Below are 26,624 nucleotides of genomic sequence, written 5' to 3'. Positions count from 1 at the left end.
TCCTTAATGTATTGGGTTACTTAACAACTCACCCCAGCATGACCATACTACCTGCCTCACATTTCACTACCTCAAGAATTTAGTAACATTTCACACCTGGATGTTTGTGCCTTTTAGATCTTTTCGAAAAACGTTCAATGAAGCAATTTCTTAGCATTAACCTGCAGGTAGTCCCAGTCTTAATGCTATTCTATTTAGAGAAACATCTATGTATTCTATTCTGGTTTTAGAATTTTAAAGATCTCTAACTGTACTGAGAGTGGAAAATAGTTTTCCCAAGAGAATTCAATAATTTAAATATCTTTTTTCAATTATTTTTCTGAAAAACTAAATTATAGTAGTTTATCTTCATTAAAACTGTTCTTTTTGAGGGGGGGGGAATTAGACTTATTTATTTATTTTTAGAGGAGGTGCTGGGGATTGAACCCAGGACCTCGTAGCTTGCTAAGCATATGCCCTACCACTGAGCTATATCTACGTCCTAAGCCTATTCTTTGCTCATGTAAGCCTGTCAAGCACTGAATGGCAAGGTAGTCAAAACCCTGCCTCGTTTTCAGCTCTGTCTTTGTCTGGGATCATTTGTTTACTAGGAACAGCAAGCCTCTTGAACTAGCAAGGAAAAGATGAGGAATTTACCTTAAGAATACCAGAGTATCTCATAGATCCTAAAGGAATCAAGTTGATTTGGGTCTCCAAAGGGGCCAGGAAAGGAACCGGGAAAAAAAAAAAAGTCTACAGAAAGTAGTAACAAGAGTAGTACCACCTTACATAAAATCAGCCAAGATTAGATATTCCTGTCCAGCTGGACATATACAAATGCAATGCAAATAATTTGAAGATGCCTTTATGGAGCCTTCCTAGAGTCACATATCCAAGTATGACTCTTAGGAAAATGTTTGATGCCCAAGAATGATGTACTCTATAAATAATGTTTTCTTCTAAGTTTTCATATCTGATTTTAGGGTGGAATCTGACATGGACCTTAGTCACAGACTTGTGACTTCAGGACACCTCTTAGTTTGGAATGCATTAACTCTAACACATTTTAGGAAAATTCATGTGCCTACCCCATGAGTACCTGGTATGTGGCAGGTGATGGATGTATGTTTATCAAATGAATCAGTGTCCAGTTTTGCCAGTCCTTCAAAAACCATACCACTCTGAATGGACAACCAAAAGAGTGTTTTGCCTCCTATTTTATTCAGAGGATAATTTATGTATTATACAACTTTGACTTTCCTGCCTGTGTCCTGCTGCCCAAAATGTGATAATTTTGTTCAACATTACTACTAAGGCAAATTATGAAACTCAAATCAGCCAACTTCCCTGGCACAGGGCTGACGGAGGGGAACAGAGAGAACAGTGGAAAGACTGAGGCTAAGAACAGATTTTTTTGGATTGCCTGTAGTTTTTCACCATGGTCTCCGCTCACTCGCCATTATTAGCACGGGTATTTAATAGCTGCCTGGCAGGATCGCCTTTTATTCTCAGGTTCTATCATCTTACAAGTGAGATTAGTCAGGGCTGATCCTACTAAATGGATGTTTAGCCTAGACCCCTGGGAACATTCCAGGGGATGGTGAGTGGAAAAGCAACCAAGAACAACCAAGTGGCATCTTTCTCCCTCTGCAGGTTCCTGCTCTGACAGCTCACCCTGGAACATAGCACCTGCTTGTCCACAGTTATAATATGATATCATTAGATACCGTAGTGACAGAGTCCAATGTGTCAGCTTAGGTTAAAAAGTATGTCTCTAGTAGCTTTCATGTCTATTATTTCATTTTGTCTGGTTCTCATTATCTCCTATTTTTTACATTTCTGGATCTACAGTCTGTGCATTTGTTATATTGTCTTCCAAAATTCTCGAGGTAGGGTGTTGTTTTTTTTTTTCCCCAGCAATTAGTGAAGCTGTTTGGAAAGCAATTGGTTCTGCTGTTTGCTATGACCCTCAAAGCACCGTCCTCAAATGAAGGACCTGAAAACATATATCGCAGAGAAGCTTTTGGCTCTACTCACAAGCTACACTTAGTGTATGAGATACATTCCACAAAATTCTACCAAATTCTGGTCCTCATCAGTTAAAAAAATGTAATTAGCAGAACACACAAATAGGCAGCTATAGATTAAGTATTTGTGTCCCCCTCAAAATGCCTATGCTGAAATCCTAGTCTCCAAGGTGACAGTGTTTGGTGACAGGGTCTTCTGGAAGGTGCTTATGTCATGAGAGCACAGCCCTCCTGGATAGGACTAACCCCCTTACAAGAGGCACCAGAGAACCTTCTCACTCCTTCTGCCACACAAGGACATGGTGAAAAGACAGCCTTCTGTGAACCAGGAAGCCTGCTCTCACCAGACCCTGAATCTGCTGGTGCCTTGATTTTGGACTTCTCAGCCTCCAGAACTGTGAGAAATAAATTTTTGTTGTTTATAAGCCACCCAGTCTATATTTTTCTTATAGCAGCCCAAACAGACTAAGACCCAGGTCTTGGTCATTTCCAAGTTTAGACACGTTTCCAGCCCTGGGGGACATCCCCTACTCGCACTTGACGTGGGTAACTTTTTTGTAGTTGGCTCTGGTGTAAGTGCTTTCACTATTTGTGATTTTCACCATCAGATTATCCTTTTGGCCACACCTGTTCATACATTCGAGCTCAAGATCTTGAATATTTATTTGTTATCATATGCCTGCTATTGTGTGACTCTCAAAATAGTACGATCGCCTTGTTACATATACTCTCAATGCTACATGACCATTTATAAAAAATAATACCAAGTCACAGAGAGTCCCATAAACGGCAAGAGTTTTAGGGTATGTCTTCAGGTGCACTGGGAGATTCCTTCAACAGATGCATCTGTTAATTCATTTTTATCACTGCCTTCCCAAGCTGAATCAAAGAGCAACCGCCATGCTTGTCAGTTGGATGTCCCAGTAAACAGCAGCAACCGTGAGAGCCATCGGAGAAGTGCATTTTCCTCTTTCATTGGAATTCTAATTTATCTGATAGGTTCTCAATTGTTGGGGAAAAAAGGGGTGTGGCCTTGTCCAAAGCCTGGAGAGCAGACTAGGTTTCTTTTCTGGGTAGAGTGACTTTTTATGGCTCGGTGCATTTCTCTTGTATTGCTCTCTGTCCTTTGGGTACTCCTTTCAGAAGTCTCCCCATCTCAAGAAATTCTCCAACCCACAAATAGATCCTTCTGAACTCACAGGTTGGGGAACCCATAGACCCAGGTTCAAGTCTCAGTCCTTAAAAGCTGGGAACTTAGAGTGTGTGGTTGGACCCTCTTCTGCACCAGGGGTCTGCTAAGGATAACTTCATCCAGGTTATAGGATGACAGTGGCCCTTGGACTGGCAGCCTTGCAGAAGTAGGAATGGCCATGTTCAGCCATATTCAACCCACAAAGAATCCATCTTTAAAATACTGTCAGTTCATTCTCCCCAAAACCAAGCCCGACCCACATTGACCCCCAGGTGCCAGCTCAGTTTCTCTGGAGTCAGAAGCATCCGCTGTTACAACTTCCAGCCTCCTGATCTTTTTCTTCTTTTCTTTCTTTTTTGCCCACTCTTTCAGCTTTCCATATTACCTTTTGGCTGCCAACACCTTAGATTTGCCTGTTGGGAGCTTGGTAGTTGGGACTGAAAACCAAAGAGCTGGATGTCTCAGGCTTTGTGTTCCCTAAAGTTCTCTCCAGTTATCTAAATCTTTTTCTCTGAGATTTCTTGCAGTGAAAGGTTATTAAGAGACTGTAATTTTCACCTAGTGTATGGCTATATTGTAGTCTAATACTAAGTTCAAAAATTTTCATAGTTTAGTATCTATATCTACATCTATGTTTCATAAAAGCTCACAACTCTTCTGCAGCATAGATTGAGTTTTAGATAAAAATTTATCCGAGAAATATTTATGTGTACTTTTATGTACCAGGAATGATAATACAGCAGTGAACGAGACAGAAAATGTCTCTGGTCTCCTGGAGTGGGCATTCTAGGAGCAGACTGGCTCCGTAACTCATTTAGTCTGTAAGTCAGAGAGAAAAATAGTGCTAGAAACCGGAAGGGAGTATGCATTTGCCATGTCCTGTAGCATACTCTAGACACGGAATTGAAAAAAAGGATTTCACAACAAAATATTTCAGATCAATTACTTCCATTCAGGAAATACAGGCTCATTATTTTCTTCAAACTAGAAATTACTTTATCCCTCTTTTCTTTGAAGTTCTCTTAAATCTCTTGTTATTCAGGGTCTCTATCCAATTTCTCACCAAATTGCCCTATTTGTAGCTTCCAAACGTTAACACCGTGTGCTGAAATAGAGCCTATAAAATGCCTTAGGGGCTTAAACTGTGTGTGAGGCAGAAATGGTATTTAAGCCCTTAATGAAATTATGAGCTTTGAAAGTGTTGCATTTTGGGTTTATGGGAATCTTTCTCCACGTCTTTTTTTTTTAAGGGGGAGGGGTAGGGAGGGTGGGAAATACTCAACATACGTTAATTATATTTATTGTCTTCTCTTTTAAAATATAATTTTCATGAACTAGCGATTTACGAACATTGCACACTGCCCAAAAGCATCTGGAAACTTCGCGTGTGTTTTCCAACTCTCAAAGCAGTTTCTGGCTACTGGTCTAATTCTCTCAGGCAGAAAAGCTAAATATGTCTCTCGTTATCTCACCAATCTTTTTCCAGAAAAGTTAAACTGAAGGGAAGAGAAAATACAGAAGAAAAGAGCACGGAGGAGGAGAAAGGGAAAGGGGAGAAAGAGGAGGGGAAAAGGGAGCCAGAAAACGAAGGAGCACCGGAGCGGAGCACAGACTGCGGACCAGCAGACCCAGAGCAGCCACCGCGCGGAGCCGCCGGCGGCCACTGGTCCCCGCAGCTGCCAATCGGGGCGTAATCCTGTAGGAATTTCTACTGGGTTTAGCTGGGAGTCACACTGCCGCCTCCTCTCCCCGAGACGCGCGGAGGAGCCCGAAGGAGCAGGCTCGGGAGGGAGGGGGGAGGGAGCAGGAGGAGAAGAGGGGGAGGGGGAGGAGGAGGAGGAGGACCCTGGGAGGGAGGCGGCGGCGCTGGAGGAGGAGGGGCGCAGCCGCGGAGCCACTAGCCCCGCTCCGACGCGCTCCTCTCCAGATACTCCGGGAGCTCCAGCCGCGCGGATCGCGCGCCCCCACTGCTCTGCCCCCAAACTTCAGCTGCAGCTACATTCAAGCCATCTAATTTATTCCTCAGAAATCAGAAACTGAGCCGCGACACGGGGAACGAGTCCGCGGAGGAGTAAAACAACAGCAGAGCACGAACTGCTCCAGAGAGCTGCCTCCCCGGAGCAAGAACTCGGCGGCGGGAGTGTAAGAACCAACAAGTGAGAAGGCGCCGCGTACCGGGGCGCAGCGGTGGGCGGCGGGAGCAGACGCAGGTGGAGGAAGCGAGCGCGCCCGAGCGCCGAGCCCAAGCCCCCAAGCCCGAGCCGCGGTCGCTGCGGCTGCTCTGCTCCGGATCTTTCTGCGCGGGCTGCGCGGGGTGCTGGGCAAGAGGCTTCGTTTCTCCTTCACTGCAAGCGGCGGCTGGGAACAGCCGGTCCCCGGGGAATATGCGGCGCGCTTGGATCCTGCTCACCTTGGGCTTGGTGGCCTGCGTGTCGGCGGAGTCGGTGAGTGGGTCAGGCGGGGGACGCGCGCGCCGTTTACGGTGTCGAGGCCGAGCCGAGTCTGCAGAGCCCGGGGGAAATCGGGGAGCGCCACCTTGGGGATGCCCCCCACCCCTAGACGTGGCGCTCGGCTTCCGAGGACCTGCTGGGACAAATGAGCTCGCTCCTCCACCCCTCTCCCCTTACCTTCCCTCAGAAAAGAGCCGCTCGCCAGAGTTGCCCCGCGGTCTCCCGGGATGAGAGCGGGAGTATCTCAGTTTTGTCGAACCGCAGAGGCCCCTGAAGTCATTCCCAACTTCTTCACCCTCGGAGGGTCTTGCTGCGTGGCCGGGAAGGACCAATGGCAAACGGTGGCTGGGGAGAGGAAGTCCGGATAGGGCTGCGAGGGAACTGGTCCCCTCCGCGCCCTCCCCCAGACCCAGGCACGACCTGGAAACTTTGGGGTCCTTCCTCCGCACACCATCCCCCTGCGCCAGCTTTCCTACTCTATTGAATGCATAGTCTGGGGAGATGGGGTCCACCTTTAAGAAACCCGCGAGTGTTGGGAGAGGAAAGTTAGCAGAAGTTCTTTTGTTTGATGGTCCCGGTGGCTGGGGCGAGGGAGCAGGCACTACGTGGAAACGCTACCCGCGGAGGCTCAGTCCTTGGTCCCGCGGCGGTTGCGCGGTACGCGCCCCAAAATGCCAGGGTGTGGGCCGCTGGGATCCAGGTCTTGCGGCGACCCGTCCTCCTGGGGCCGGGGGCGGCTTGCGAGCCCTTAGGGGCAGGAGGACATTTCAGCGTGGACTGCACTCGAGTTTAGCAGCAGTAGCAGGGTGAGGCGGGGTGCCTGTGACACTGTGCTCGGCCTCGGGTCGCCAGGCTGCTCGGAGACAGAGGCTTCCAGCCCGCCACGCTCGCCCTCGCGGGCCTTAGCGGGGGTGCATCGAGGCCCGGAGGAGTCTCTTCTCCGGCTCGGCCGGCTGCGGACACCCAGCCTCCCTCCGTGGCCTCGGCGGTGGGAACTTGGTTTCTCGTCCTTTGAGTCGCGTTTCGGGAGTTGGAGCTTGTTTCCCTATGACGCCCAATGAGCGCCCTCTAAAGGGAACTGCCTCCTGCGCTTCCACTTGTCCGTGGCGGCCCCTACCCGGGGCGCCCGGAGCTGGAAGCCCCAGCACCCCAATTCCATCTGCAGCCTCAGTGCGGTCTGGGGCCTCGGTCAGAGAGTGCAGCTGTTTCTGTTCCTTCTAGTGCCTCTTACATCCTCCCTATGCCACCTAATATAATTTGTCCATTTCTAATAAACTGAACTATCTCTTCGAAGACAAATAATGTCATCTTTGGAAGTGGCTTTGTGAGTTTTTTCCCTTTCGCCTTTGGTGTGCTATTTCTCTCTTCTCCCCCCCGCCCCCCTTTTTTGAGTTGATGCGATTTGGGATTGGGAAACCTCTTCGGCACTGAGCAGCAGATGGGCATTTTTCATCGGCATCGAAGCCCCTGTGTGGGCTAGCAGGTCCCCAAACGTTTACACGAGATAGGAGAGCATGTAGGATTGCAGACTGAACAGAGTAGATGAAAATTTGGGTGCTCTGGCTGTAAAATAGAACTCTGAGCCTTATCGGCATTTCTCTTTGGCAAACGGTCATTCTGTCTGTTGGGACTGGTAATCTTCCAGCCAGTTATGAACTTTGGCTCTTTGGACATAAAAGGGAGAGATTCTCTGTTTGTTTCCGAAAAACATTATTGCTCATCTTGTTGCAAAACAGGGCAAAGGGAGAATTCTATCTAAAGATTTACAGGAGAAACCTGCCAAAAAATATGTACAGGGCTAAGGAGGTCCCTTTTTGCTGAGTCCCGTTCAGGGATTTGCTAGGAAGTGTTACTGTTTGCAGATTCTAGAGAAAAACTGTCTCCTTGGGTTTTTTTTCTTAAATCTGACAGTACTTAAGGAAGCTTTTTGGCTGAACTATACCTGTCGTCCCTACTGACATCTTTCTTCCCAGCTCTGTGTCTTTGGGGTTGTAATATCTCTTATTTCCAATCAGAATTGGAGTGAGCTGTTTCACTGTGGTAGATACGGTTTTCAGTAATTGGAATATCATTCAAAAGAGTGATTAGCTATTTTTAAAAAGTCAACTTGAGACTGTAGCAGAGTCTTTGTTAGGCACTGAGTCAGTTTTCCTCAATAGAAGCTGTTTCAAAGCCCGGGATGGCCAATAATAGTCCATTTAAATTACATTTCAGCCTCTGTTTCATATATAGCAGCATAAATGTTGGCAAAGTTGAAAGACTTACTTTTTCAACATTTAGCCATTATAGTCCATTATTTCCAGTACTCCACATTTTAATTTGAAAACTGCAACTGTTTCCTGGGAATTAGAAGTAGTGAGCATCTGAGCTTAAAGCCTCTCTTTTTTAAAAGGGAAAAAGGAAAAAGGAAAAATGTCCACAGTTAGTGAGTTCTTAAATTTTATACTAGGCTCAAGGGGGAAAAAGAGGTTCTCAGCAACTAAGGCTTAGAGCTGTCTGTAAAAAGGGACTGGTGGCCCTTCCTTTATGGACGCTGGAGACAGCAGGGAGAGCCTGGTCATGGCGATGCGTTCAGGCTTCCCACCAGCCCTGCGAAGGGAGAGACTGACCGAGTGTGGCAGTAGTGATATGCTGCTGTTTTTCTATCAATTTTTTACATGACTGTTTATCTTTAGAAGTAATACATTGCAGACTGCTATAAACACGTAATTTGAACTGGAAATATGTTTAAGGAAAGGAAGCTTTTTGAACTAGTGGAATTTTATACACTTGCCTAGATGCACGTAAATCAAAAGGAACTGTCAAATCATTTGGACCCACGCATTACCTCTCAGTGTATTATGAAAGGCAGGCATTGGAAAGTTTGCATTCGAGGGAAAGATAAAATGGGAACCATATAACCTCTTGCAGTTCTTCAAAATATATATGTATTTTGGCTGTTCTAGTAATGAAGTTAAATTACGTTTGCTAGGGCATCTTACAGAAACGAGGGCTCTTTCTCTGTTAGTTGCTGTTAGTTGGATATTAGAGTAGGTAGCTGTCATTTAAGAAGGAAAGATCTTATTAAGATTAAGCTTGCAGAAGATGGGTGTCCAGAAGGAATTTGAGTACACCGTCTGACTCCTACTTCTGGGATCTGGAACATATAGCTTTGAGGGTGCTTGTCGTTTGAAGGACTGTGTAATACAATTATACACATGGCACCTTGAATAATCATTAGTTTGGGAAGGATTTCAAAAGATTATCTAGTTTTTTTTTCCCCCTGGGCAGAACTAGTTCTCAAGTTTCCAGAAGACCTGACTGCCAGGCTTCAGGGGGCCTGGAGTCTTCCAGGTTGGCAAAGCCCCAGGCTGACCCAGCCACACAGAGCCTGGCCAGCTCTGTCATTAAGGTTTATAGGGAGTCCGGTTAAGCCACTGTGCTGTAGGCATGTCAACTGGCGGTGATCTTAGATCATGTGAGGAATGTCATCTGAGTTTAGATTCTCATGAGATTGTCTCTCCTCCATTTGCCAAAAATCAAACTAAAAGATCTTGCCCATCATTTTCTTCCCAAGACAGAAGACCTGCTATTCATGCCACTGTTGATGGTACATTCCTGTATTTCAAAAATCACCTAATTCTTTCATGCACCAGAAGCCAAAGTAAAGTTGTAGAGAAAAAAGCAAGTCATGAAGAAGAGCTTTTGCTGAAAACAAGCCACTCTTTGTCAGTCACCTCTGCTGGTGCCATCATCCTAATTCTAGACTTTTGGATTTGAATCTTGAAGAAGGCCTTGGCCCATTTGTCTTTGTTGACTTCTTGGACCAGTTGGCCTCTAAGTGCACCCGCATGTTGTTCATTTCACGATCTTTATTTAGCATGGACAAAGTGCTCAGGATAAAGGCGTGAGCAAACCCGGCAGCCCCTCTGTCTTCTTGGAGCTCACATTCTGGCCATCCAGGCAGCATTCCCTTTCAGATTTTTCTTTATTGGGGCCTTGCCAGCTTGTGGTCCATGTCGACAGCCTTGTTGTCTTTCCTGGCCCAGGTGCTCACGTGCTGTTTGATTTAGCCTGTACCACTTTGTGTTTCCTTGTTATCATAGTGTGGAGTCTAAATACCTTTGTCGGATTGATCTGATGCCCCATAATATTGCATAATATCCCCCACCCACGCCCCCCTGTCACTCTCCATCATGTCTCTCTGCCCTCGCCCACTGGTCTCACTGTTCTGAATGCTCCCCGGACATAGCCACCTCTTCAGTGTTTCTCCTTTTAAATATTCCCTTTAAATTCAGTGGATCTAGCCGTTGTTTCTCTCTTCCTGTGAATACTAAGGGTATCAGAATCACTGGAAGTATGTAAAAATACAGATTTCAGGGCCTCCTACACAATCAGAAGCCAGAAAGGGGCAGAGTGATCTGTGTTTTTATGAAGCATCTCAGATGATGCTAATGAATTAGCCACATTCGGGAACCACTGGTTTAATTACATACTTTATTACATGCTATTTTGTTTTAGTCCTGGGGCTCCTGACATTAAGAAGCTATGTGACCCTGGGGACCAGAGTAGAGACGAAGGGCGTGGGCCAGGGGAGTGGACAAGTCTGAGTTCAGATGCTGGTCCTCTGCCACTAACTCCATGTAAGGACTTAGACAAGATACTAAAACTTTGAGTAACTTGAAAAAACACTTAACGTGTGTATACAAATTGCACCCTTAGAATATGGTGCCTTTATAACATGACCGTTCGAGGATTAAATGAGGGAGCATAGGAATGGTACTTGAGGCAAAGAAAATACTAAGTGTTTTTTTTTTCCTTTTTCTTTCTTTGGCTTTGTTTTCTTGAATGTGAAGTGAGAGGGTCATATATGATGTTCCTAAGACCTCTTTGCCCTCTGACATTCTAGAGTTTGGCACTGCTGAGGGCAGGGCCCTTGTTTCCACACCTTTGATCTCTGCGGTAAACACCTGTTGATGCCCCATATTCAAGGACAGGTGCATGTATTTAAGTGCAGGTGCTCATGGCCTGGGCAGTCGGGGTCAGTCTGTCCTGCTGAAGCTTGGCGTTGCTCTGGCCACTGAAGGCAGTGTGGTCTGGGGTCAAATGAATCCACCAGCCTGGGGGTGGACCTGGGGCTAGTTTGCAAGTTTTGACTCTCTAGACCTCAGTTTCTCCAACATTGTAGGGTTGGCCTGAGGAATAAACAAGACACTGAAGTCCAGCACCTCACATCACTGTACATTCCTGCTTCCTCCCATGTCCTTCGGCTGGGTTGAGATTCTAGCCCGTCGGAAGGAGAGCGTTCCCGCGGCACGGCATGCTTGAGGGCCCCTGGGCATCTAGAATGAGGGGCATGGGAGGTGAGGGATTGTTGGGGAGCTGTGGGCAGCGGTAGGAAGTATTTTTATTTTTTAAGGGTAGAAGTGCATGGGATTTCTCCTTTTAGCAATTTGAGCTGTGGGTCCCACTATTAAAAATCTCCATTGTGTTTGACATGTGTGTTTCTAGGGCAGCACTAGTTTTAGCAAGAAGGCTGGAGGGATGACTGCCTCCGAATGGAAAAGGACACTGTTGAAATAGACTGTGTGCATCTGTTTTTCTCAGATATCTCAAAGAATTGGTAGAACTGGGAGAAGGGGAGAAGCCTTAAGTTCATTGGAGGTTTCCCATTTGAATCAGCAGAGTGAGGCCAACTGGTATACCAATCAGTGGTGTGCGAGCCAGTTCATGGTTTTGGACCCCAAGCTATAGGAAAATGTTATTAAAGACATGTTTTCACATTTCTTTCCTCTGCTGTTGAATCTCTTTTGTGAAAAATGTCACAAAGATGCAGTAAATGTGCCCTTTACACAGCATTTTGATGTTTACTTTCTTAGAGTTACACAGGTATATTAAATACAAACAGTACTGATGTTTGAGGAGTATGTGCAATTACAAGACTTTGGTCTCATGGTAAGAATGACATATGGAACAAGATACTCATTTATTAAAGGGAAGTTATTTTTTTTTCAGGTTCTTCCCCCTAAAGGAGTAAAAGTTAAGTATGTATTTTTATATGATTTATTGTTAAACATAAAGATGATAAGAATAAATATACCACATTGACGGCAAAAGTGAGGTTTTGCAGACATGTAATTAACAATCTTAATCCCCGTGGGACCTCAGATTCCCAAACTAAAATGATTAAGTGAACTGGAAGACCTGTCTTGAATATTTATTTATTTTTAATATGCTTCAGGGTATGATTGGAGCAATGTTAAGATTAACCTAATCAATAAGTGATTATTAAGTTCCTGCCAAATACTTAACTATTTTATTGCTGGAGCAAGGAATGTATTCGCATTACACAAGGGTAAGTCACTTCCACTAGCTGATGGTAATCAGTTAACATTGCTCTGAATATTCGTGATCTAATGTCTAGTGTTTTTCCATGTTTTTCTGGTACAAGCCAATTAGCATCAAGAGCAGTCGATGTGACGGAACTCACTTTCATTCTAGATAGAAGACAGCGTGACTTGTTGATGTAATATGGAGGGCTTTTCGAGGCATAAGTCACTGAGGTCTCAGGCTCCTCGTTGGGTTTCTGGCCTTGACCTCTGTTTCCAGAGAGGGGCCTTTAGCTGGTGCCTTCCCTTGGGTGCCTTTCTACAGCGCTGGAGCCCAGGGTCAGTGCTGTGGGGAACACGGCAGAATCTAAATGAGCAGGCAGTGTGGTGGAGTGGCTCAGAGCCTGGGCACTGGTGGTAGGACTTGTCTGGGTTAGAGTCCACTGACTGTGTAATCTTGGGCAAGTTTCTTAACCTCTCTGTGCTCAGTTTTCTCATCTGTTAAATGGAATATCCTAAACTGGATTCTTAGGATTATGTGAGACAGAAGAGGTAGGTGCTTTTAACACAGCAGCACATCCACACTCTATGTCACATGTTACTGTTACTCTCATTCCTGGTTTCCTGTCTCCCTTAAAGGTGGGGGGGGGGGTTGGGACGGGGGCTTGGCACACTACTTGGGCTCATCTGATAAGCTCCAGCCCAGAGGGTGGCCCAGAACATACATGTTTGAGCCTGCTTTTTCATAGCGGGGTTCTTTCTTTGACTCAAAGTCATCCCTTCAAAGGGTTGGAATCAGCTTCTTCCAAACTCCTGTGAATGTTGGTATTTTGACCTCTTCCTGTGAGTCACAAATGTTCTTAATGACATCTGGAATGGTGAATCCTTTCCGGAAAGTTTTCAATTTACTTTGCCCAAATTCATCAGAGGAATCACTATCAATGGCAGGCAGAGCCTTACAGAATGTATTTCTTAAATAGTTAAGAATTGAAATTTGAAATGCCTCCTTGATCCAGGGCTGCAGAATGGATGTTGTGTTGGCAGGCGTGAACACAGCATTACTCTCACTGTGCATCTTCACCAGAGTTCTTTGGTAGCCAGGTTCATGGTTAATGAGCAGTAATATTTTGGAAGGAGTCTTTTTTTCTGAGCAGTTGGTGTCAACAGTGGACTTAGGATGCTCAGTAAACCATGTTATAAACAGATGTGCTGTAATCCAGGCCTTATTGTTCCATTTTTAGAGCACAGTGTAGACTTGGCATAAGTGGTCATTTAAACTTCATCCAACCTCAAGTCACCAACTACATTAGCCCCTAACGAGAGAGGTAGCCTATCCTTTGAAGCCTTGAAGCCAGGCACGGACTTCTCTTGTCTAGCTACGCAAGTCCTAGATGACTTCTTCTTCCAAGGAAAGGCTGTTTCATCTGCACTGATGTTCAGCACAGCCACCTTCATGAATGACCTGAGCCGGATCTTCTGGATGACTTGCTGCAGCTTCTCCATCAGCGCTTGCTGCTTCACCTTGTATTTTATGTCATGGAGACGGCTTCTTTCCTTAAACCTTATGAACCAGCCTCTGCCAGCTTCAGCCTTTTCTTCTACAGCTTCCTCACCTCCCTCAGCCGTCATAGGATTGAAGGGAGTCAGTGCCTTGCTCTGGATTAACTTTTGGCTTAAGCGAATATTGTCTGGTTTGATCTTCTATCCAGACCGCTAAACTTTCCCCGTATCAGTGATGAGGCTGTTTTGCTTTCCTATCATTCTAGTGTTCATCTGAGTAGCACTTTAATTTCCTTTAAGAACTTTTCCTTTGCATTCATTCACAACTTGGGCAATTGGCACAAGAGGCCTAGTTTTTAACCTACCTCAGCTTTTGACATGCCTTCCTCACTAAGCTTAATAAGCATTTCTAGCTTATGATTTCAAGTCAGAGAAGGGCAACAGTTCCTTTCACTTGAATACTCAGAGGCTGAGGGGGGGTTATTAATTGGCCTGATTCCAATCTTGTATCTCAGGGAGAAGGAAAGAGACAGGAAATGGCTGGTCAGCGGAGCAGTAAGAATACACACGACGCTTATTAAGTTCCTTGTCTTATATGGGTGATGTTCATCCCCAGAACACTTAGAATAGTAACGTCAAAGATCACAGATCACCAAAACACATATAATAATGATGAAAAAGTTTTAAATATTTTGCAAATTACCAAAGTAGAACACAGAGACAGGAAGTGAGCAAATGTTGGTGGTAAAATGGTGCTGATAGACTTGTGTGATGCAGGGTTGCCCCAAACCTTCAATTTGTAAAATATGCTGTATCTTTGAGGCATGATAAAATGAGGTCTGCCTGTACTCAGCCATTTCTGTAAATGTGGGTGATGTGAGAGAATACATCATTGATTATTTCTGGCCCAGGAAAGTTTTCTTCAGGAGTTTTATCTTTATAAATCTTTCCAAAGGAAATAATCATAGCTGGGTAAATGCATTTATAGAAGCCAACTTACAATAGTTTTTAAAAAAGTAGAAATAAGTGTACAATTGTAGAAGAAAGGTTAAATAAAATATTTTAATTATACATTAAATATGTTACAGCCATTAAAATGTATTTGAAGAATGTTTATAACTTGGACACTGTTTATAATAGACAAAAAAGTCAGATTTAAAACAATGTATAATAAAACCTTGGTTATGTTAAATAAGTATATATATCTACACACACATATATATATTTATACTATGTATGTATGTATCCACAAACCTCTACATGTGATGAAATTTGCAGAGAACTAAACACACACACACACACACACACACACACACAAATACAAATGAGTACAGGTAAAAGTGAGGAACTCTGAATAAGACTGGTGGTTTGTATCAATGTCAGTATCCTTGTTGTGATATTTACTGTAGTTTTATAAAGTGTTACCATTGGGGAAAACTGGGTAAAAGTTTCCAAGACATGTCTCTGTATTATTTCTTAACAACTGCATGTGAATCTACAGTTAACTCAATAAAAAAGTCAATTAAAAAAATGGTGCCAACCTAGATCGTTTTGCAAACAGGTTCTGCTGCTCCTTCAAGGAACAGAAAATGTATCCTATGTCAAAACCAGACAAGGAAGAGCACAGGAAAACAAATCGATAGTCCAGTTTCACTTGTGATCACAGATGCCGAAATTTTGAGTAGAATATTGTCAAACTGAATATGGCAGCCTATTAAAAGAAATAATGGTAAGTCCAAGTAGGGTTTATCCAAGGAATGCTTCAACATCAGAAAAGCAATGCAGTCAGTAACAGTTTAAGGGAGATAACACTATGATCATCTCAACAGATGCAGAAAAGCATCTGATAAAAGTTTATCAAAATGTTAACATAAATGTCTGATACTGGTTAACTGAAGGCTTACTGTTCGGGTTAGTCCATCTGTGCTGAAGGCTCAATTTGTTTGACATGTTTAGGAACCAAAAGGCCACTGTTTACTGGGTTGTTAGGCAACTGTCTCTGCTGGCATGGATGACAGGTGTGTGACAGCACAGTCAAGTGTGGGCCATAACATACATAGATCCTAGTTTGTGTGAAGTTGTGCTTCTAGCATCATCAGGTTTCACTTGTGTGCTCTCCCAGATCAAGATAACACAGCAAAACGACATCCTATGGAATGGGAGAAAACTTTTGCAAACAATGAAACAGACAAAGGCTTGATCTCCAGAATATATAAGCAGCTCATAAGACATAATAAGAAAAAAACAAACAACCCAATCTAGAAATGGGCAGAAGACCTAAACAAGCAATTCTCCAAGGAAGAAATACAAATGGCCAACAGGCACATGAAAAAATGCTCAATATCACTATCAGAGAAATGCAAATCAAAACTACAATGAGGTATCACCTCACACCAGCCAGAATGGCCATCATTCAAAAGTCCACAAATGACAAATGCTGGAGAGGCTGTGGAGGAAAGGGAACCCTCTTACACTGCTGGTGGGAATGTAGTTTGGTGCAGCCACTGTGGAAAAAAGTATGGAGATTCCTCAAAAGACTAGGAATAGACTTACCGTATGACCCAGGAATCCCACTCCTGGGCATATATCCAGAAGGAACCCTACTTCAAAATGACTCCTGCACCCCAACGTTATTAGCAGCACTATTTACAATAGCCAAGACATGGAAACAGCCTAAATGTCCCATCAACAGATGACTGGATAAAGATATGGTCTATTTATACAGTGGAATACTATTCAGCCATAAAACAACAACATAACGCCATTTGCAGCAACATGGATGTCCCTGGAGAATGTCATTCTAAGTAAAGTAAGCCAGAAAGAAAAAGAAAAATGCCATATGAGATCACTCATATGTGGAATCTAAAAATAAATAAATTAATTTAAAAAGAACATAAATACAAAACAGAAACAGACTCATAGACATAGAATACACACTTGTGGTTGCCAGAGGGGCGGGGGTGGGAAGGGACAGACTGGGAGTTCAAAATTTGTAGATACTGACAGGCATATGCAGAATAGATAAACAAAATTATACTGTATAGCACAGGGAAATATATACAAGATCTTGTGGTAGCTCACAGCGAAAAAAAAAATGTGACAGTGAATATATGTATGTTCATGTATAACTGAAAAATTGTGGTATACACTGGAATTTGACACATGGTAAAATGACTATAACTCAATAAAAATGTTTTTAAAAAAGTAAACATAAAAAAAAGATAACACAGCAGATGATTTCGAAGGTTTTAGAATCAGATATGTTGTGCTTCAGTTTCTGCTATTACCATCTAAAATCACATCACCTTGGGGAAGTTTCCTATCATCCCTGAGCTTGTTTCTTAAGTGTAAAATTGGGAATTACAATATTTTGCTTTTGGGTTAATTTTGAAGATTAGCCTCAATAATGACTGAAAACTTCAAACAAAAACCCTGACCCGTAGTAGGTGTTAAAACACATTTGATTCTCTTTCCTTCCAGCTTTAAGTTTTATGTTTCTGGAATATATTATATATGCATAAATATATATGTTTCTTGTTTCTCGCTTGCCTTCTGACCTTTGGCACCAATGGACATTTATTTTCACACGTTTATGACCAGGTGCTTTTTCACCAGGCAGAACATGATGCTGAATTATGTTTTTTCTTTCCTGCATCATCTGTTTGCTGGATTACATTCAGGTAAAGCTCAAAATAGACTTGCATACAGGTTGGAAATTTAGTTAAGGCTTGAAAATCTAACATCGTACTTGGGATTATGATTGTAAAATGCTTAAAGGAGGTCAACGTTGGAATCTTACGTTGTAAACGCTGATTTATCTGTTAGGTTTACTGATGAATTAAAGACTTCATTTGTATCTCACTTCTGAACTCGTTTAGATGAGAGTGGTATTTTGATTATGTTTGAGTTGATTAGATTTTGTAATTGTCCTGATCAGTTAGTGAATGAAATTTTATATTTGGTCAGTCAGTCAGTTAATAGTTAAGTTACTGCACATCAACTCTTTGCTTGTCTTGCAAGTTAATAAGAAATGACATGATACCTACCTTTCAAGCAACTGTTACCTGCCTTTTGATTATTTAGGGTAATTGCAGATGGGTTGGGCCCACATTCCACATATGCATTGTATGGAGAATATGCATCGGTTTGCTTTTATCTGACTCTAGCTAGACATGTCTAGCAGTCAGAACTGCCTGTGAACTACAGCTGAGAAGGACAAGAAGACCCTCTTACAGAAGTCACTGCTTTCCCAGAAAAACAAAAAACCTTCCCTGGAGAGGCACAGTGTGTTAGAGAGAAACCAGAATCAGACCCTGGGTTTTCATACTTTAATCCTTTCCCTCACCAAGGAGCGACTTCTGAATATTAAAATGTACAAAAGACAAAAAGAGCGAGAAATTATTTTGAACCCAAGTAATCTATTGATATTTCTGTCGGGGGAGAAAGAAATCTTACATTTCATCCAGTTTCATTGGATATAAGCTTTGGACTCTTAAAGGTGAGAGCTGGACTTTGTGTTTTGTGTTCAGTTAAGATCAAAGAGTATTAGCTGAAGAATGAAAGAGATATAAAAGTACTGGGATGATTTTCATTGTGCTCTTTTGGATTCTGCTTTTTCAGTATGTAACAGTGGACTTTTGAGCTGGAGTTGACTCGTCCCAGATCACATAGTTAGTTAGAGGTAGAAGTTGGGCCCAGGCCATCTGATTTGTTACTGTTTTTTCCTTACCATAAAACATTTCCTTTCTGGCTCCTTCTCCCTCATTCCCTACATTAACAATTAGCACCACTTCTGGCACATGCTTGATGAATAAATGAAGTTCCAAATGGAATATATATTATATGTTACAATACTCTGCATCAGTGTGGTTTGTGTGTTTTGGGCAAAATGAATGATTTAAAGTGATGTTTCAATCATTTCTCAATTTTCAGCAAAAAACAAGTGTTCCTGCTAACTCTTTCATTGTCTGTGAATCTTTTGGCTAATTAGGAGAGGCAGGGCTGAAAGCACTGGGATTTGGAAGACCCAGAGAGATCAGGGGCTGAAGGCAAGTTGATTTGTAAATCTTAGGGAGATTGTGGAAACTTGTAGGAAGAAGAGGAGATAAGAATCAAAACCAGAAGCAAAATCCTCACAAATTAATACCACATTTTATGTGGGGAGCAAACTGCTGTTGTAGGTTGAGGGAGGAAGAGCATTCCTTGGATTTTTATACTAAAATTATATCAGTGCCTTCAGGGAAAAGAGTCTGTGGCATTTAGGGCCCAGGGAGAAGTGCTTTTTGCCAGTGTTGGATGTAGGTTTATCTTTTCTCCTAACATTTTTCTCTTGAGTCCTAATTTTATAAATCTTTGTGTAATAACGTGTATCTGACTTACAGTTTTTCAGAAAAGTCTGGGGGATGATATTTTTGAGAAACGGATTTGATTAAAAGACCATAACGTGAGAAATTACTACACTGATCACCTCCTCTGTACTTAGAACGATGTTGGGTTCTTCCCATTCCTGACCTATAATTGTCTCACAACCCCTCGGTGGTATCACTTGCCACGGCTGTCTTAGGTGACCGAGCAGAAGTCAGATCTTGAGTTTTTCTAGCTTTCTATAGCCCTGGCTTGATACTGTAATCTTTCAAGAGAGCAGTGACTGTTTAAATGTATAATTCACCTTTTAATGCAGTCTGCTGGATGTGGCCCCCCCAGCAGTGACAGTCAGACCCTTCATTTGCCTTGGTTGACCTAACATTCGAGGTCACCCATGGCCTGATTTCTTTATCAACATTTAGCATCTTACCTTGAAGTCTTCTCTCCGCGGGCTTCGGTCTGGTGATGGGAGGACTGAGGAGTAGAGTGAACGGGAATCTCTGCTGGTATCTGGCTGTGTGGCTTTGTGCAGTTTGCTTAGTCTCTCTGTGCCTCAGTGTCTCCTCTGAGAACATGAGTCACCATGGCCAGCTCATCGAGTTGCCCTGAGGATGAATGAGTTACAGCACGTCAAGCATTTAGGAGAATGCGGGGCGTGGGGCCGGAGCTAGTCTCAATATTGACGCTGATTGAAATGGATGGCTAATTAGATATGCTCATCAAAGAAGAAAGGATCCTCTTTTGAGGTTTTAAACCTGAGAGAGAAGAATGATGGTGCCCCTGACCAGATAGGAAAGACTGAAAGAGAGGCTGGAGTTTTTTCTTTTCTTATTTTTTTTGTGACTCGTGTTTCGGTGAAAAGAAGAGGCGTTTTCCTTTCCTAGCTCTTAGTTCTCATCTGGATAGGGACGAGGATGTTCTAGATCAGTGGTTCTCAGCCTTTCCCGCACATTAAATTCACCCAGGGAGCTTTTACAAGCTCTCTGTGCCTGGGCCCCACCCAGGACCAATTAAATCTGAATCCATGGGAGTGGAGCTCAGCCAACTGTGAAGGCTCCCCAGGTGATTCTCACGTCCAGAAGATTTGGGAACCACTGCTCGGGTGATGCTTCTTCTGGGTCTCCTCCAGCTTGCAAGTCTGGCAGGTTAGGTTTTGTCTTCTCAAACCATGCTCTCTACTGCACGTGTGACCAAATTGCAGGGAACGCAGTGGCTTCCCGGGTCGGGTCTGTTCCCCTCACGGTCTTAGCTGCGGAGAATCAGGAAATGCTCTCTCCCTGCAGCTTTTCCTTTTCCTACTCTTCTCGTCAGCATCTTTTGCTGCTGTTTCCTACTCTTCGGATACTTACGTTGGTGGATTAGGACACGTTTGAGGGCTCTTCAGATGAGAGATTATACATGACTAAATTGAGTTTATCTGAGGATGTCGTAAAAAATTTGAAATATCTCCCTTTCCTTTTGAAAACTTTCCTTAATGGAACAAAGGATGCTTGTCCTCTGGGCCTGGTTGCAGAAAAGCATGTTTGGTCAGCTTATTAGATTTGCCTGAGTTCATGCTTTGAATGGGGAGATGGTGTGTTTTACTGATTGGAAATGTATTCTCGGACTTGTCTGAATGTGCTGGTCGTGTATAAGCCGTGCACACGTGTCTTAATGATGGCCCTAATTGTAACTGCACTTCAGTTCAGTTGCTTGGGCCTGGTTCAAGTCGCATTAATTTCACGGAACTCTACTGTTTCCGGTTGAAGTCGGGAAGAGCGAGTGCTTTAGGCTAGTCCTGTGAATAAGACATCTGAGTTGTCTTTAGTTCTTGCTCAAGTGAAAAAGCAGCAGCCCATTATCTAATCTATTCATGGTTTACTTTGTTCAGATATCTAATTTGGGAGCATGTTTGCCCTCAGTCAACTCTGAGACACAATTTTCCATCCCCTGAATAAAAGGGGATATCTTTAATTGACTCGGGAAAAAAACCTTTTTTCAGAATTCTAGAGTTCTCAAAGCTTTTAAAAATGGCTCTGCAGGATAGCATTAAAATGCTGACCCTTTAGAAACTGCCACTCAAAGTGTATCTGTCCTACAATAGAGTTGGAGAAAGTATCATTCTGAGTGAGCTGTTAAAGTGAGCTGTTGGTAGGATTCATAGGCTTTTAACTCCAGGGCGCCTGTAATAGCCAGAAGGAAATTCAACATTCAACATTATTCTTTTGGTGACAGTAGGGTTAAATGTGTCTTTACAAAGTATTAAGCATGCACTGAGACTCATCTTAGAAATTAAGGAAGTGGAAATGTGAATTTTGCTCCCCTCCCCCAGTGTATTTATGATAGATGTTCCAGAGCATTGATAGAATAAAACTGGCAAATAAAGCTGTTTGTTCTCAGTGGAAATTGAGGTCTGTGCAGGAGTCATTATGTCTAGTATTTGGTCAGTGCTTCTCAGAGCGTGGACAGATGAGCAGCATCTGTGTCACCTAGGAACTTGTTAGAGATGTGAGTCTGGGGGCTGGGTGTAGCTCCGTGGTGGATGGGTGCTAAGCATGCAGGAGGTCGGGTTCAATCCCCAGTACCTCCATTAAAAAAAAAGAAAAAAAAAGAAATGCAGGTTTTGGACGTAACTCCAGACCAACAAACTGATCAGAAATCTGGGGGTGGGACCCGGCAATCAGAGTGTTTGGAAGCCTGCCAGGTGGATCCTGTGGTATGCTGGTGTTTGAGAACTACTGAGAAGTGGTCCTCACCCCTGAGGGTCCATGTACCATGGAAGGAGGGCCCCTGGCTGTGGGGCGCAGGTATCAGTGCTTTTTTTAAGCTGCCTTGGTGATTCTGCCGTGCTGCCGCCGGGCTTGCAGACCGCTGCCTGGGGGCATTCCTGCTCCAGATGTGCGCCCTGGATCACCTGGGAGGGAGCTCATAGAAATGCAGAATCCCAAACCCCACCTGAGACTGCTGACTTCTGATTTGCATTTTAACAAGACTGCTGGTTACTCAGAAGTTGGCAAAACCCTATAGAAACAGTGAGTTTTCTTTTTTAGAAGTCAGTCCCTAGAATGCCCTTAATTTACAGTTTTGTGAGGCAGCAGTGTAGCTGTTCTGGCTTGTGCCTGGTGTTGACTCAGGGAAGCAGGCATTGATTGGGAACAAAAGGATGGCTCAGTAGCTTCTGCTTTGATCCTAGGATCAGCAGATGTAACCATAGCCCATGAGCCCTCATCATTTGATAGCCATTAAGACAGTTCCAGGTGCAAGTAGCAGAAGTCCCCCCAACTCAGACTGGCACAAGCAATGAAAAGGAACTTTTGGGCCAAGATAATGGAGAAATCCAGGAGGAGTTCTGTCATCAGGCTGGGCTATCTCAACAGGCATAAGTATCGGCCTCAGGTTTTACATCTCTCAGTGCAACTTTCCTTTCTTAGATTTACTCCCAGGACTTACACTAATTAAGGTAACAGATCAGCTGTTGCTAAAAGGAGATTCCTCAAATATAGTGGCTTAAAATAGATGTTTTATTTCCCTTTGACATAATAGTCCAAAGACAGAACTAGTGGGATGGCTCTACCGTGCTCACATGCAGCTCTTATCTGTGGCTCAAAGGGGGCTGCTCCATCTTTACTGTCCCCCAGCCAGGGGAAGAGTCAAGGGGAGAACAAGCCCGTTCCTGTTAATGCCCCGGCCAGGAAATGCACACTTCGCTTCCACTTAACATCCCCTTGGGCAGAATGGAGTCATATGATTGCACAGGGTGCAGTGCAGGCTGGGAAGTGTACTTTCTACATATGCCTAGTAAAAATCTGGGGAGGTCGTATTACTAAAGAAGGGAAGATTCTAGATAATGGTGACAACCGGGAGAGACCTCCCCTTGTGGCGGCAAGATGTGGTCTGGCAACTCCAGGCTCACAAACAGCCTGTCTTCTCAGCAGTTATGGTAGAAAGAGCTGCTTTTTCCAAATTATTCTAGTAAGAATCTGAGAATAGCTGGTCATTGACTCTTGATTGGCTTGACCTGAGTGCCTCTGGTCAGTCCCTTCACCTATGCTCCGGCTCTTAATGCAGTAACTTCTCTCTCTTTCAAGCCTGATCTTCACCTTGCCTGATTTTGCTAGGGTAAGTTGTTACACTTACACTCTTGAGGATGTATCTTGGAAGTGGGTACATATCTTAGAAGTAGATTTGTATTTTGGAAGTGGGTGCGTATCTTAGAAGGGAGGCCATATATTGGAAGGAGAGGTCATATGTTGGAAGAGGAGGGGGTCATATCTTGGAAATGGATTCAGGCATTGCCCTTTATCCAGGTGAAAACTTCTGTGTACACCTGTTTAGTGACAAATTAATTAGCAGGCTTAGTAGAGAGTGAGCACTCTTTTAACCGGCTTTTGTTCCTAAACAAGACTGGGAAGTGGAGAACTTGAGGATGCTAAAGCCAGGGATGGGGGAGTAATTACTGTCAACTTAGTTGAATATGAAGTATTTGAATATTACTGGCATATTAGATAAAAGGCATTTAAGAACAGACTTACTTGATGAGTTTATAAACATAGGCGACTGTAGCAGTGTACCTTTTGATGTCTTATTTTAATGGTTGGTAAATGTACATAAAGGAAAAGGTGTATTTGTTTATCTGTGGCCGATCAGTAAATGCTTTGTTTTTAAACACTCTAAATGAAATGGTTTGCATCTTTAACTGCTGAAGATTGTATAGAGGCCGTTAGTACATCAAACAGTGATGAGTGTTATAAACTGCGCTTGTGTTTACCTCATTCTCAAGGTTTTGTTTCCTTACACATACATGTTTTTATACCTTACTCACTGCACAGAAGCTTTCAGGTAATTTCCAAAACCGCATACTTTTCCACAAACTTTAGAAGAAATGATATAAATGGTTGAATTATATGCAGCCGGAGCATTCTAAAAGCATGCTATGTGATGCGTAAAGAACACCTTTTAACAGAGTTAAATGATAGGAAAAAATGCATCATATTCAAAATAACATGCTATTTACAAGCCTCTCAACTGAATACTTACTGTCTTTTTTAATAAAAATGTGGATTGCAGGCACAGCTGATGTAAATGAATTAAAATTTCATTTGCCCAGAACTTTGTGTATTACGTTAATAAGATTTACCCAAAACACTGTTGTCGGTTTAATAAATATTAAGAGCGTTTGTGAGACGCCTCCTTGTGCTTGCTGTTCCTCTCCTTGGGCATTAACTACATGAGCCTTTGTTGTTTTGTGCCTTGAGGTGTAAATAGAGACAGGAAACCCAGAAGATTCAGTCAAATTCCATACCATAAACTATTTGCAGATGTGTTTAGTATACACTCAGGAGAGCCTTTTAGTCTATTTAATATAAAACTACTTTCTTTTAGCATCTCCATGTGCAAGAGGTTGTATTTACTTTGCTGGAAATTTTAAAAAACAATAATAAAAACATTTTCCGAAAGTACCATCATCTAACAAGCATCAGGAAGATACGATGTAATGACTTTCATCTGACCCTTTGCCTCCTTGGATCTTTTGGGCAATTAGGAATGAAAGAATTGGTAGCTTCCAAGGAGACAGATTCTGATTGAACAGAATGAAGCCCTTTCTTAAAAGGCAGGCAGAGATGGACTAGACCACTTCAGAAGTAGTGAGGGCCCCAGCCTGGAGGTAAGTAAGTGCGTGTTTGGATGGCCATTGGTTTGGGATCTTTAGAGGAGATTCCACCTTTATAGCTTCCATCTAACCTTAGATTCTACTGTGCTTATAATATTTTGAAGTTAAATGCTGAGCCAAGCAACTTGAAATATATTTTATTTCCTTTCCTGATAACTTGGTCTTAGACTGGGTACCATTTGTTGCCCATATTGAAAGATTATGGAGTTCTAGAACCAACTTTGTTAAACTTGATGGAAAGACCTCTATTTGCCAAATTTGGGGACAGTGTAACTATTGAAATTTGACATTGCCTCAGACTTCAAGTGACTCTGACAGGTCCTTAAATCAGGTAGAATAGCCAGCTTGACTGTGATGTGAGCCAGAGAGGTGTGCACCCGGGAGACAAGGACAACTCAAATCACAGCAAGGGGCCTTGAAGGGGAAGGACTTGAGGGGAAAGGAAGAGGCTTCAAAGGAGGAGAGGCAGTCTCCCAGCCAGCATGGAGAGAATCAGGGAGAGGGGCCACTGTCTCCATCTGTCAAGCATTTGGGAGCTCATCTTAGCCTCCCAAGCCTTCACTCCTCCATCCCTTGGTGACATGCACCAAGGACCTCTCAGACTGGATGAGATAGTCATGGGGTATCACCATCACTTTGACCTGTGGGTCATAGCACAAAGCTTTCCTTATGAGGCTTAAGCAACCACTATGAAAACATCACTGAAACTAATGAGGTTGGGAGCCATTTCTCTACCTCTTTACTATTGTCCAAATAACACTCCCTTTGTGTTTCCTTCTTTATTCTGCATGAAGCAAGAGAATGCTGGACAGGTAGCCAGAAGACTTGGGTTCTTACCAGCTGGCCTTCCTCTGCTGGTAACCAGCAGTGGCCACTGGCAAATCCTTCAACTTCTTTTGTCTCATTTTCTTCATTTGTAAAACCCATTGATCTCTGCTATGGTTCTATAATGGCTGTACTTTTTTTTTTTTAAGGAAATAATTTTTTTTTCCTCCTTTCTATCTACTGCCTTGGAATAAAGTTTTAAAAATTTCAGTTTTAACACTGTGTTCTATTCTCTTCTCCTTTCTCGGCCAAGTAAGTTGGTTACAGTTGTCATTTAGAATGCCATAATCTTTCATGACTAACCATTTCCTCCTAGAGATGCCACTCCAACTAGCTGCTGTAGCTCAGATTTCTTCCTCCCAGAGAGGAGGATGGAGGTTGTGAGTATGGGAAGTAGAGGTTGGAGTAGGGGGTGAAGTTCTCACAGTAGGGAGAAGGCTGTCCACCTGTTAGAGACAGGAAACAACTGGGGTGTGCAAGCCAGCTGTCCTTGTTCTATGGATGACAATTCCCAGCAGATTTTCCCCCTCATTTTAGTCTGCGACTATTACACACTAGATATATAGTTTTCTTGTCCTGGAATCTAATACTTCTATTAAAAGCTGTGCACTCCAGAAAGATCAGATGGCTCAAGTACTGTATTCTGGGGGTCTCCAGGATTTGATGAACTTCCTCTTCCAGAGGTGAACATTTCACCCAGAGTGATCTATCTACAAACTTTCAGATTTGAATATCTCCCAAATGCTTGTGAAATTGATGGCCAGAATTATCCCAAGGCAGGTGAAAAATGCTGCCCAACTGTGATCATGACACGCCCACTGACTTACAGCTCATTAGCCTCAGGACCACCCGAAGGAGCCTTTCCAGATGGATGGGTCTCCTTGCCCAAAGTGCTGTCCTCACACTGCCTGTGTTAGAATCATCTTGGGAGACGGAAGGGGTGGTTTGTCAAAAATGCACTTTCTTGGTTCCCACCCTCGACTCTGCATGTTAATGTCTAAACACAATGAAGTTATGGAATAATTGCTTTAGGCTGAAAAACTGGAAAAGTTGGAATGACCTTCTGTGGACCCCACCTCTATGCTAATAACCTTCTTGGTGTTTTTAGTTCTGGTCTAAAATGTAAAATTTGACACAGCTCAGGATCAAAACATACCATGTGTTATCTGGAAATTATTTCTTTATTAAAAAATAGTTTATTTCGGCACGCAGTAGGAAAACTGGCAAAGTCTTTCTTTTATGCTCTTTTATGCCATTGATGTACATATATACATAAAATTTAACAGCCTAAGAAATAACTCACATACCACAAAGAGTCACCCATTTAAT

General features: G+C 43.2%; 1 protein-coding gene across 1 annotated transcript in view; it reads left to right on the top strand.

Moving 5' to 3' along the window:
* The first annotated feature begins 5,100 nt into the window (after nt 1-5,100).
* Nucleotides 5,101-26,624, top strand: part of SDC2 (syndecan 2) — a 103,803-nt gene continuing 82,279 nt past the window's right edge. The window contains exon 1 of the mRNA XM_010981915.3: nt 5,101-5,642. Within this exon, the coding sequence (XP_010980217.1) occupies nt 5,583-5,642 (60 nt within the window). The 5' untranslated portion in view covers nt 5,101-5,582. The remainder of the gene's footprint in view (nt 5,643-26,624) is intronic.

This window comes from Camelus dromedarius, chromosome 20 (genome assembly GCF_036321535.1).
Source record: "Camelus dromedarius isolate mCamDro1 chromosome 20, mCamDro1.pat, whole genome shotgun sequence".
NCBI classification, from domain to species: domain Eukaryota; kingdom Metazoa; phylum Chordata; class Mammalia; order Artiodactyla; family Camelidae; genus Camelus; species Camelus dromedarius.
The sequence above is the reverse complement of the archived record's forward strand: the minus strand, read 5'-3'. Positions and strand labels throughout refer to the sequence as shown.